At 37.1% G+C, this 12,784-nt stretch overlaps 1 protein-coding gene across 3 annotated transcripts in view; it reads right to left on the bottom strand.

Annotated features, from left to right (window-relative positions):
• Positions 1 to 3,664: 3,664 nt before the first annotated feature.
• Positions 3,665 to 12,784, bottom strand: part of LOC148861963 (uncharacterized) — a 59,859-nt gene continuing 50,739 nt past the window's right edge. For all 3 annotated transcript variants that reach the window (XM_088984335.1, XM_088984336.1, XM_088984334.1), the window contains 4 exons: positions 8,317 to 8,425; positions 7,818 to 7,925; positions 4,349 to 4,489; positions 3,665 to 4,264 (listed from right to left, as the gene is read on the bottom strand). In XM_088984335.1, the coding sequence (XP_088840461.1) occupies positions 3,881 to 4,264; positions 4,349 to 4,489; positions 7,818 to 7,925; positions 8,317 to 8,425 (742 nt within the window). In that variant the 3' untranslated portion in view covers positions 3,665 to 3,880. The remainder of the gene's footprint in view (positions 4,265 to 4,348; positions 4,490 to 7,817; positions 7,926 to 8,316; positions 8,426 to 12,784) is intronic.

The following is a 12,784-nucleotide window of genomic DNA, read 5'->3' on the forward strand; positions in this document are numbered from 1 at the left end:
GAAGATTGAATGCTCCAATTGCGATGACAAGTTCCCAGAGCAATGAGTTTATCCCTCCCGTGAATATGACTGAAAAAGGCAGCTCCGATCCAACGTAAGCATTGTCTATTGTCACAAAAACTTGCCCAAAGCTTGGGGAATGACACCTCTGATTGCACTTGCATTTACCCATATTAGATTTGCCATTTTACATTTAGACTGCATTTGTTTGGAGTGTAAATCTCATAAGTAAGACTCCATTGATAGACTTTCACACTGAACCATTTGAAAAAATAGATCGTTGAAAAAAAGTGAGTATTGAAAAATGTATTTATTAGTGTAGTTTTTATATCGACAATCGATGTAAAACTTCACACTAAGTGATGTTTTTTTACATCGATTGACAGTGCAAACCAAACCTCCATCCAAACGCCTACAAAACTGAGTCGAAGGTGACATTTTACACTGCAAACAAATGCAGCCTTAGGTTTCTGGTTGCACTCGTCCTTAAAAAAGAAAAAAAAAAAAAACACCAATGTAATAGTCAATGTAAAGAGGTAGGCAAAGAAAGCAGCCAGTCAGCCTTTGGATCTCAACAAAATCCATTGTAAAGAGGAAGGGCAAAGAACACGTTGTCCCATGGATGTGAAGTGTGAACGGTGTTTTCGAGGATTAAAGAACTTGATAATGTTCATATTTAGAAAGCTTCTGTTATTGCAATTCAACTCCACGTTGTTGTCTTGTGAAAATCTTGCTACAATTGAAGGTTTATGAATAAACCCTGTGAAAGACCGATCCAGCAACAAGTTCTTCCCACTGTTGGTAATTACCGTAGCAACTGCTCCTTCAATCTCCATGACTGAAATAGTAGCACGCTCATGGTTGCGGCAAGGGTGAACCACTTCACCTTTTTCCTATGTTTGTGAAGACTCGAATCGGTCTAATCTTGCCAATAAACTTTTGACCATGTGATTCATCTAGTCCATCATCCGCTGTTGGTTAATGGCTAACAATTGGATCTTTCCTTGCAGTTGTGCAAGCCGGTGCTCAAAACCGGAAAGCATAACCAGCTCTGATACTATTTGTTACATTCTCGGATAGGACGTAACCTAAATTCCGTCTACTTCAAGGGAGACGAAGACCTCCAAGAGATAAAAATCTCAATTATAAAAGATAATTCTCATAATGTGTTAATTGAGAAGAAAAATACAACTTAAATACTCTGAAACTAGTTCCTAAAATCTTGGCCCCAACATTAACCCATGTATCCTACTCAATTCAACAACTCTCTACGTAACTTCGCAACATGACCCAACTACTTAAACTTAACTCTTAACTGACCCAATGCAAATATTTCTCCACTAAAATCTCAACAACTGACCTTATCAGCCCCAATGACTCCCCTAAGTTTCTCTAGTTACTTTGACCAATGAGCCTATTAGTGGGTTCGTGACAAATGCCCAAGTAGAGAAGCATGACAAAAACTTGACCAACAACTTATTAGGTTGCAGCGATGGAGAGAATAAATAAGCAAAGAAAATAAAGAAAAATAAGGAGAGAGAGAGAGAGAGAGAGATTCATTAGGGTTTTGATTGGTCAAAGATTTTCAAACATCATATCTTTCTAGCATCATATTTTTATCAATATATATTTAAATATTATTGAAACGAACTATGTGGATCATCTTGATAAAGGGCAGCCCAGTGCGTGAGGCTCTCGCCAATGCTGGGTCACATAAAGAGAGGCTGTTTCCAAGATTTGAACCCTAGTCACCCAGGTTACAACGGAGCAACCCAATCATTGTGCCAATGCCGGGTGAATCATCTTGATGAAATTATAAAAAAGATTAAATTTAATTTGCTTTAATTGAAACAATGTGGAACCTTGATTTAATCTATTAGAACCCATGATCCAATCGAATCACCTTTTTCTTTTGTAGTTTTACTTTTTTTATCCTATTTGAAGTAATTAATTGACTATAATATCCTTATGTAACGCTTTCTAATTAGGGGTGAGTGATAAAAACTGAAAAACCGAACCGAACCAATGAGATCAAATCGAAAATTCTGGTTAACCGAACTACTCGTTTGGTTTGATATTTTAAAAAACCGAAGGTACCGGTTGAGTTTTGGTTACCAATAGAAAAAAACCAATGATTAATTGAACCAACTAGTATACATATATTTCTATATATTATATATTTTTCATATATATATATATTATTTATTATTTAAAATATAATATTTTATATGTATTTCTAGTTTTTTAATTATATATTTATTTATAATATATAGTATAAATATAAAAACCGGAAAACCATTAACCAAACTAATCAAACAGTTAACCGATGGATTTCAATTTGATTTCGGTTATCAGTTTTCCAAAAATTGATAGTACTAGTTTGGTTTCAAAAATAAGCCTTCAGTTAACCAAACCATGAACACCTTTTTCTTTTGTAGTTTCACTTTTTTTATCCTACTAGTAAATGTATGTGTGCCTTTGCACATGACAATATCTCTAAGACAACTATTTATAATTTATGGTCACTTTTTATAATTCATTTACCCCAAAATTAATCAAGGTATTAAGTGGGCAGTTTCTAAACAGTATCTCATGGTCACAACACCTTGACAGTTTTTGAACGGTTACAAATGGACAGTTTCTGAAGTGAGTAAAGACATATGCCCTCTTTATACCATTGTATGCTTACACAATAGGGTAAAAATGTCTAATAAAAATTCTAGAAAGAATGGGCATTTGCTCTTTTATAAGTAGTATAGATATAGATTTGAAGTAATTAATTGACTATAATATCCTTTATTCCTTATGTAATGCTTTCTAATAGAATACAAGCCCAATTCAAAAGACCCAAAATCCAAACTGCATTGACACAGACCAGGCACTGAGACTGAATTGGGTTGGGATAGCCGGATTTAACGAGCATTGGTGTCTTATTGAAGCTTCACAGCAAATTACGGTTCTGACTGCTGACTAGAGTCCAGAGGGAGGTGCTAGCTCAGCAAATTCAGTGTTTCAACAGCGAATTTAATCGGTTTACATATGGTATAAACAGTATCTAATAACACCCAATTTAGAAATAAAACATGCCAGCAATTCATATCATTACCGGACGTGTTTACCTCTGATTGGTTACTAATGGCACTTTATGTCCTTATCTACTAAAAGATAAAGCAACAAGCCATCCAGATGAACCGTAATAATCAAACAACCCTAAAACAAAATGTGGGAGAATTTTATTCTGCTGTGCATATTACAATTGCATAGACAACATACGATTTTCATAAGTGATTGTTACAAGTTTTAGGAACTGAAAGGCTACCAGGGAAGACAAGAAGGACATGGGTGGAAGTTGACAAGATATGATTTAAGCACTCATGATTTAACAATGGATATGGCATTGAAGAGCAAGGAATAGTTAAACAAAATTCAGGTAGCCAACCCTTGATTGATGATGATATATGCTACAATTTTCAAAGTTTCAAACAAACCCATTTTGTTGTTATTCTCTTTCTCCATGTCATGATGTATTATTGAATAACTCCTCGCGTCTAGGAAATTCATCCTGTTTCTGCCGAGGTAAAGCATCAAATATCAGTACAGCCACCACCACCAAAACATACATGTCCACTTAAGGCTAGATATGTTTATTTCTTTCACACCCAGCTTTCTTTTAAATAGTCATTCCATGGATAAATAGAAGAAATTGATAAACATTACACTTGTACAGAAATAAATCACAGAAGACCTTGAAATTATACCAGCCAGACTAAAGCCAGTCAAGGCAGTTGCACGAATAAAATGATCAATGTCCATTAGTCTACAAACTCATAAAAACATTGGCACGCACTTGTTCCATGTTACAAGATAGTCTAGACTTAGCTTAAGTAACGTACATGGCCCCAACATGATATGGCAACAGAAAAAAAGTTGATAATGCCTGGGTAGGTAAGAGAATGGTCTCAATTTTCACGATATCCATGACTGTATGAGCTATCAGGAGAGACATTAAATGTTCTTCTGAACTCATGAAGCTAATGTTTGCAGTATTGAAGGGCTGGTCGTTCAGATGATGGGAATCTCCATTTTCTGATTTCGGGGGCAAATTATCTTCTGCATTAGAGCTAGCACCGCCTCCTATATCATCATTTTGGGAGTCATCGGCACCTTCATCGTACTTTCCACTAGGACTCCCACCACTGCCACCCTTTGGGGCACCTGGAACCAAGTCTGGGCTGGCTTCAACTCCAACACGCCTCAGATGTAACTGTAACATTGTTCCAGTTGAGAAACACATATACTGTCAAATATGAACCAAGAATGTAATTGCATTAGCAATTTTACACCATACCTGGATGTGTAGGTTAACCTCATCCGGGCGTGAGAGAAAAGGAAAATCACCTCCCGTCTTCAGATATGCTCGTCTTGCCCCATGATACCTCTCACTTAGTTGATCTTTCAATTGTTGTGGAATGCCACAATAATCATTTGTCTACAAAAGAAGGATTATGAGCCACTAGTCATCAACCAACTGAAACATCATCTCAATACTTGCTCTTTCATATTCCAGTAAATCTCCAATAAAAGGAACAATCTGCAGCAAACTCTAAAAGATGGAAAGCAAACATTTCAATTGTTGTGGAATGGCACAAGAATCATTTGTCTACAAGCAAACATTGCTTGTTACTGTACTTTTTTTATTGGTTGGTTGTTACTATCACTAAACACTGCACCAGAATGCTTTCTGAACTAGTCATAGACTCATAGTATACCAATAGTCTTCCCAGATTGAGTGATTAATGACCACCTGACCATCAAACCACAAGCCACTGAAAGCTAAATTTTATACCACTTAAACTTTAGAAATCGGAATCAGACTACCAACCCAACAAGGCTTGAGACTTGAGAGTGGTTTGGCTATGTTTCTTAATTTTTATTTTTTTCAGATATTTATATAGATGTATTTGTGTTCATTATAAGATTGCATTTTTATTACCTCAGTCAGTTCCATGACTAAACATCTTTCAGATTTTTTTCCCTCTCTTTTGGTGCAGAACTTTGAATTTGCCATGGTATTAAAAGGCCTTGCCTGATAGGTAATTGCCACAGACAAAAGAGAGCCTGTGGAAGAGAGTTTTAATAGAGATCAGTACATGGGTGGTATGTGGAAGGATGGAACGTGCTTTGTTACATTACATATTAGCAGATGATTTGATTTGGGAGGAGAGGTATTAATAGTAGTAGCCTGTGGAAGAGAGTTTTAATAGAGATCAGTACATGGGTGGTATGTGGAAGGATGGAACGTGCTTTGTTACATTACATATTAGCCGATGATTTGATTTGGGAGAGGTATTAATAGTAGTAGAAGGAAGAAAGATGGGATTATGAGGTGGAGGATGGCATGGGGATTAACGGGGGGGAGAAGAATGAAGGTATCGCCAAGTGACAGGCACATGTGAGTAGGGTTATGGGAAATCAAATGATGTTATACAACAAGAGGGACAATAAAGATGATGAAGATACAGGGGATCAGGACGATTATATTTGGGTGATAACTGGGTATTTGCCCCAACCAGCTTGACATTGGTGGGAATAACGCTGAAGAATGAGAGATCTTTCAACCAGAACAAAGATTTGATCATAGAAGAGACACAAATCCAAGTTCAAAATTTCAGAGTACAAGTTGAAAGGTTGGTACGGGGGAACAATGATTTAAAGGCCAAGGTTAAGGATGTGAATAATGCCAGGGTACATTTTGAGGGGAGAGAAAAGGTGTACAGTGAAGTCAAGTTTAGCTTTGACAAGAACAAGGATGTTGTGATCTTGGAGAAAGGTGAGGCCAACAACCAATCTGATTTTTTATTTCAATGAGATTTGCAGGGGTGTGGATGGCAGGTCTGGATCTTTACCTTGTGAAGGTGAAGTGATTAGTGAAGAAGGATTCAAACTGAGAGTGATAATAGCCTGGTGAAACTACAAAAAGAGGTTAAGAGCAATCATTTGGCTGAGGTTAAAAGTGGGTTATAGGGCTGAAAGTGGTGGAAGGGAGAAATACTTTATGCAAAACAGTTATGATGGGGGTATGGAAGATAGCAACACTGGTCAAGGTTCGAAGTATTGGCAATGTAAAGAAAGCAACTTTGAGAGATGTATTGGGATATGCATGGATACGGTGGACCGAAAAATTCACACACACATGGATACACTAGGGAAAGTCAAATAAATCCCAAAAAATACATCAATGATACTAAATTTGAGTCTTAGATGACTATAAACAGAGCAAATACACATAAGAAACACATATTTTGATAGTTTCTTTTCTTTTTTTTTTTTAATATTTGGGTATGACATCACAAGGAACTAAGGGGTGGGGACAGAGCAGGGTGCACGTGAGCTCCACTGACATTACCGCAGAGAGCCTGCAGTTACGCAGGTTTGATCCCACAACTCTGCATTCAGAGGGATGCCAACTATTAACCACAAACTTTGATAGTTATGTGAGGTGTAAACTACTAAGATAATGAGAGAAAATAATGGCATAAATATAGGAATTAATGAGGTGAGATAAACTTGCATTTAAATAAAGTTAATGATAGGAATGCTACAAATAAAATAAGAAGTATTGGCTGATATGCTCACAGTATTGGCCTGTATCAGGTCTATATCAGACTGTGATCAAAACCTCCATTCATTCTACTTGTGCTGCATGCCAGTAACATGGAAAACTGATCTGTGTTGATGTATTAATACTTTAAACCTTGATATTGGTCATATGTCAGAAGATTCAACCTTGGAATTCCCTAATAAAATCTCTCATTTATCAAAAAAAAAAAAAAGAAAAAAAGATTCAACCTTGGAATCAGGTTCGGTACCAAACAGCATAGAGTTGTAGAAAAGAAGGATGTCCATAAAATCAATGATACAAAGAGGGATGGTCCAATGAGGAAATATGCTATGAAGCTTCTGTTGGTAAAATGGGGATTGACTTGGGTTGTAGAAGAAATACCATTCAAAGAGATGATGCAGAGCTTGGAGTCATGTGGGAAGGACAAAAGCATCAATCCTGGGAGACAGATGAAGTGCCAGAAAAATCAGAAATTGGTGCCTTTACAAAAAATTTTCTTGTCTAAAAGGTGGTCTATGTGGGGTGGGTCCATTTAAGAATTTTAAGAGGGTATTCAAAAGGAAGGCTGTGAAGGATTACTCTTGCATTAAAATAGCTGAGCAACAGAATAAAGATCAGAATGATTCTCCATCTGTGTTTTCTGTGAATGTCAGCGCTAAAAGGAAGGGTTTGGTTTTCAGAAGTTTCAGTAAATGGTGGAGATGTGAGTGATAATAAACAATATACAACCCTGAATAACCTGTCCAACACCGCAAAATATCAGGAGGTTCTCAAGATTTGATGTCAGAAGTTGGAATATAGAATGAGGCCTGTTGTGGGCAATACCAATTCTCCTACACTCAGTTTTTGGACATATTTCTCATCTGCCCAAACCTCTGCTCCATGCATCATTGTTGAGATCCTTCATCGAAGCACGGGATAGAAATAGAAAGGCATACAAAAACTGTGAAGCTGAATGTGTATTACATTAGCTGTTAAAGATTAGGTTGTTTTTATGTCACTTTATTAGAATTTTACCCTTTTTTATTTTTTTAGAGCTTATGGTTCACCTATTTGAGTCCAACCACCTAATTTCTGAATTTTCCAGTTAAAGCCTTGGGAACTGCATATTCAGAATAACTTTTCTTTTCTCTAAATAAACATGAAATAGATACTTGCAAACCAGAAACATGGCACCAGAAGTCAGGTTTCATACATCCATTATAGTAATAAATGAATCTGAAAGCAAGAGAGGTCCAACTGAAGCAGCATCCACAGTTAAAGTTAACCTTGAGGCCAAGTCCTCTCTTGAGAGTGTTTCAACCTGTTACAGTAGAAGCCAAATACCAGAAAACATTAACCTCTCAAGTAAATTCCGAAGGTTCTGCTAACAATATAAAGGTAAAATGCAATGGCTAAGGCAAAAGAATTGAAAGATAATGGCTAACTTTTCTTTCTGGTGGGGATATGTAGCGACTAAAAAATACTGATAACTTGATATTCAAATTTATATGCCCTATTGAGCATCGAGTAGGTTCAAGGTGGATCAGAAACATGTGTTACCAAGAAGAAGAAAAGTGAGTTACAAGTTGACATATACATGTATGTTTTAATGCATTAACAAGTATACTATGATTCAAGTAGGTTGCTTCAAGAAGTTAAAATAATTACTAATAAAACTTGGTGGCCTAAATTAAACATATTATCAATTTTACCTGGGAAACAACAAAATCCACAGCATCAGCAATAAAAGGCTCATGTGGCCCATTACGGATCCCTGTTAAGACATATCTCTTCAGCAAAAAGGAAGGGGTCCAACTAACACTGCAAAGAAGGCAAAAACCAAATTGACCAAATAAGTTTGTGGATGTATCCTGGACATTGGAAGGAAAAAAAAAGGGATACAAAAAAGAATTTTGGTTGTGAGATGTTATCAACTATTTGTTAATAACCATGAGTAAAACTCCAAGGAGGCTGTATTGCTATTATCAGAGCATTTTTGTATAATATAATGACTGTATTAGCACATAAAAGGTAAAGGGACTAAAGACCCATATTAAAAAAATAAATAAATATTATATGGTCTTCTCTCTATGATGCTTGTACATACATCACAATGAGCACGAAATGTAGTGATTTGACAGTCATTTTAGAAATTATTTGAAATTTATATTTACCAAATCCTAATATTATAGAGGACTAAATTGCAATGTTTTAAAAATCAACCCGGAGGCCAAACCGTTTTTGCCTCTGGGTTGCGGGTCACCGGTTTGACCGGCCGGGTCGAACGGTTCAGACCGTGCCATGTCATCGCATATATATTGTAGTGAGAATGGGCCGAATGGGCCCTAGTGTTCTTTATTTCTTTTTAATAGTGTTTAAAAGTTATGTTCTTAGTTTTGGGCCTTAGTTATGGACCTTCTTGTATTTTCTTTAATTATTTCTTTAGTGTTGGCCGCCCCATTAATAAAAAGTGATTAAAGGGGGCTAGAGAGAGAGGTTCAAATTCTTCTTTTCTCTCTTTTCTTCTTTTCTTGCATTTACTGAATTACCGTCGGTGTAATTTTCAACTTGGCATAAGAGCGGGTTCTCACTTTTGACTTTTTTTTTTCCTTTCTTTGCCCATACATAGTGTATGGAGAACTGATCGGTTGATCAATCAGCTACTTATGCAACCTAGTTAGGAAGGTTTTCGGAGAGTTTGTGGAGGCTTTTCATCCTTAATTGAAGCCTAGGGCAGGTTCTAGGAGATTTTCCCAAAAACCCTAGATAACTAGAGAAACCTTGTTACAGGTTGTAGAGACAGTTTGAACCAGGCGCTTGGGGATCAGAGGTAATCCTTTTGATTTTTATTAGGGGCGGTTTTGATTGGATTGAATTCTGGAGCCCCTTGGAAGGGGCGGTTGAAGTTTCTCTCTTTCACTCCATCTCGCAAGATCCTGTGAAACCCTAATTTTGGGGGGTTGAGAGGTTGTTCTTTGCTTAAAACAGTAAATCTAGCCTAGTAAAGCCCTAATTTGATTTTCGTTTGCATCTGTTTACTCAATGGATCAAACTGGAGGAGAGACCAAATATTCCACAAATTTCGAGTTTGGACATGAGGGGTCAATGGAGAATCTTTTTGGGGCTGTGACTACTATGAAGCTAAATGGGACCAATTATTTAGCTTGGTCTCAATCTATTAAGATACATGTGTATAGTAGAGGAAAACAAGGTTATATAATGGGAGCAAGAATAAACCGGAGGAGGATGATCCTACCTATGAAAGATGGATGCAAGAAAATTACATAGTAGTGGGTTGGTTAGTGAATTCTATGCAACCACATATTAGTCAACACTACTTGTGGAAGGAAACTGCAAAAGAAGTGTGGGATAGTGTCACAGAGACCTATTCCCAAAAGCTTAATGTTGCTCGGGCCTACAAATTGAAGCATGATGTGAATAATCTTGATCTGATGGAAACTGTTGTTTGGGGTTGCACAAAGGATGCAGAAACATATAGGAGATTGGTGGAGAGAAATTGAGTCTTTGAATTCTTCATTGGACTCAACTCAGAGTACGATATTGTGAGGCAGAATATTTTAGCAAAGGATGTGGTGACTTTGTATCAGGCATATGCTATGGTGAGCAGTGAGGAGAGCAGAAGATAGGTTCAATCTGTTGAACTGCAAGTTGATCGCTATGCTAATGCGGGGATGAAGCCGAAGGTTAGCACTAGGAAGAAAGATGTTATCTATGAATAATGCAAGAAGCCTAAACACACTAAAACACATGTTGGAAGCTGCACCCAGAGCTCATTCTTACCAGATTCAAGAAAGAAAATGGTGGAAAAAGGGTTGAAACTGGAAAAGGTGGAAATGCAAATGTAGCCACCTCTTCACAAGGTGAACAAAGACAGGGTGGAGAGAAGTCAATGGGAGAACAGCTTGCAGCCAGGGCTGAATATGAGAAGTATGACCGAATCATCAATCACTTGGAGTCCACTGCTACAACTCCTTCAGAGACTATTCCTTCCTCTACATATGCTCACTCAGGTATTCATGCCATTGCACATCATGCTTCTATCTCAAGTACTATAAAATCCCTTGGATAATTGGTTTTGGTGCTTTTGACCATATGACCAGTGTTTCATAGTTATTCACCTCTTACCAACTTCTTTCTGGTTGGGATAAGATATCCCTTGCTGATGGCTCCCTAACCCCTATCATGAGAAAGGGAAACATTAAGACCTCTAATGCCCTGACTTATCATTTGTTTTTCATGTACCTAAACTTAATACCAATTTGCTTTCAGCTAGCAATTTGACTAAATCCCTAAATTGTAGTGCAACCTTTTTTTTTCCTTCATATTGTGTTTTTTAGGACATGGAATCTCAGAAGGTGATTGGGAGTGACCATGAGGCGAATGGGATCTATCTGTTAGACATGCCTGAGCAGAGCCAAGTACAACCTAAGAGAACCGCATTTGTTTCAGAGTCCACTAGTCGTATTATGTTATGTCATAGTCGTTTGGGTCATTTGTCCTTTTCTTCATTGAGTAAGTTGTTTGAGTTATTTAAAGGAATTAGTCTACCGAGTCAGTTGTTTCCAGGATAAGAGCACTTATCCTTCAAGTAATAAAAGATCAACTATTCCTTTTAATATTGTTCACTCTGATGTGTGGGGGCCTTACCATATACCGTGTATGGGTGGCTATAAATATTTTATCCTGTTTATTGATGATTTTTCACGATATACTTGGATTTACCTTATGACCTCTCAGGTTGAAGTGCCTAAACTTGTGCAATAGTTCCATGAACACATACTCACTCAGTTTAATACCTGCATCAAAATATTCCAGTCATACAATGCTAAAGAATATTTTGAGAAGGACCTTACCTCCTATCTTGAGAAGTTTGGGGTTATTCATTAGAGTTCTTGTACCCGCACTCCACAACAAAATGTAGTAGTGGAAAGGAAAAACAGACACATTGCGGAAGTTGCAAAGAGCATTCTTTTTGCTACCCATGTTCTTGTGAAGTTTTGGGGTGATGCAGTTTTAACAACTACTTACCTTGTTAACCGCACGCCTTCTCGAGTCTTAGGGTTAAAATCTCCTTTTGGAGTCCTCTTTCCTGATGTTGAGATTTTCTCCATTCCTTTGAGGGTCTTTGGTTGCACTTGTTATGTCCACATTCCCAGTTCCAAAAGACACAAGTTTGACCCCAAGGCTCAAAAGTGTATCTTCCTTGGTTATGCCTCCACACAGAAAGGGTATTGTTGTTTTGATCCCATTAGTGGCACCCAATTTGTCTCCATGGATGTCACCTTTGTAGAGTTAATTCCTTTTTATAGCCATCCTTCTGAGGGGGTGTTGGTGTGAAAATTTTAATAAATTCTCATGCAACATAATTCACTCAATCAAGTGATTGAGTTTTTATTATTTTGGGTAAGGCCCATTCAGGGAATCATACGGATTGTTCCCCTTAATTACATCTCCACAAGAAAGTAGAGAACACCTTTTGATTCTGACTTGGAGAAATGAATGCATAGAACAAAAGAAAAGAACAATAGGGTACTTAAAAAGAACTTTTCATTTGTGTTTCTTTTACATCAAGTGTACAAGAATGAGAAGAAGGAAAAAGAAAATACAATTGAGAAATATATACAAAAATACATTTCTCTTTTCTTTTTGATACAAAGAAAATTTCCTTCTCACTCCTTTCTTCACAATAACCTGTAGTCAATCAGATGGAATTCTGACTATAGATAGCCTTAATCCTTGGATTTTTGCATACAAAAAAGGCACCATGGTCAATCAAACCAAATATTTGATTGTAGACGATTTTTATCCCTCTACTCTTCATTTCGCTTGAAGGGAACCATAATCAGCCCTTGAGAATTAGGCTGTAGATGGTTTAATCCCTAACGTTGTCATGAGGGACCATAATCAACCAAGTAGAGGCACTTGATTGTAGATGGTTTATTTCCTTTCTCCAAAGTTAAAATAAAAGAGAGAGAAAGAAGGATACATAGCAGAAAACATATATTGGAAGTATTCACAGAGAGGACTTTCCTTTTTCTACCTATATTAGTGAGACTTTTCCTTCCCTACCTTCTCTTGAGCACTTCTCTTTTCTTCTCTCTTTATCTTTGCTTTTCTTAAGGATCTCTTGAGATAATTTTCCCCGATAAGTGTCTCTGT

Source organism: Nelumbo lutea, chromosome 4 (assembly GCF_056320005.1).
Source record: "Nelumbo lutea isolate HS-2025 chromosome 4, American lotus-T2T, whole genome shotgun sequence".
Taxonomy (NCBI): Eukaryota; Viridiplantae; Streptophyta; class Magnoliopsida; order Proteales; family Nelumbonaceae; genus Nelumbo; species Nelumbo lutea.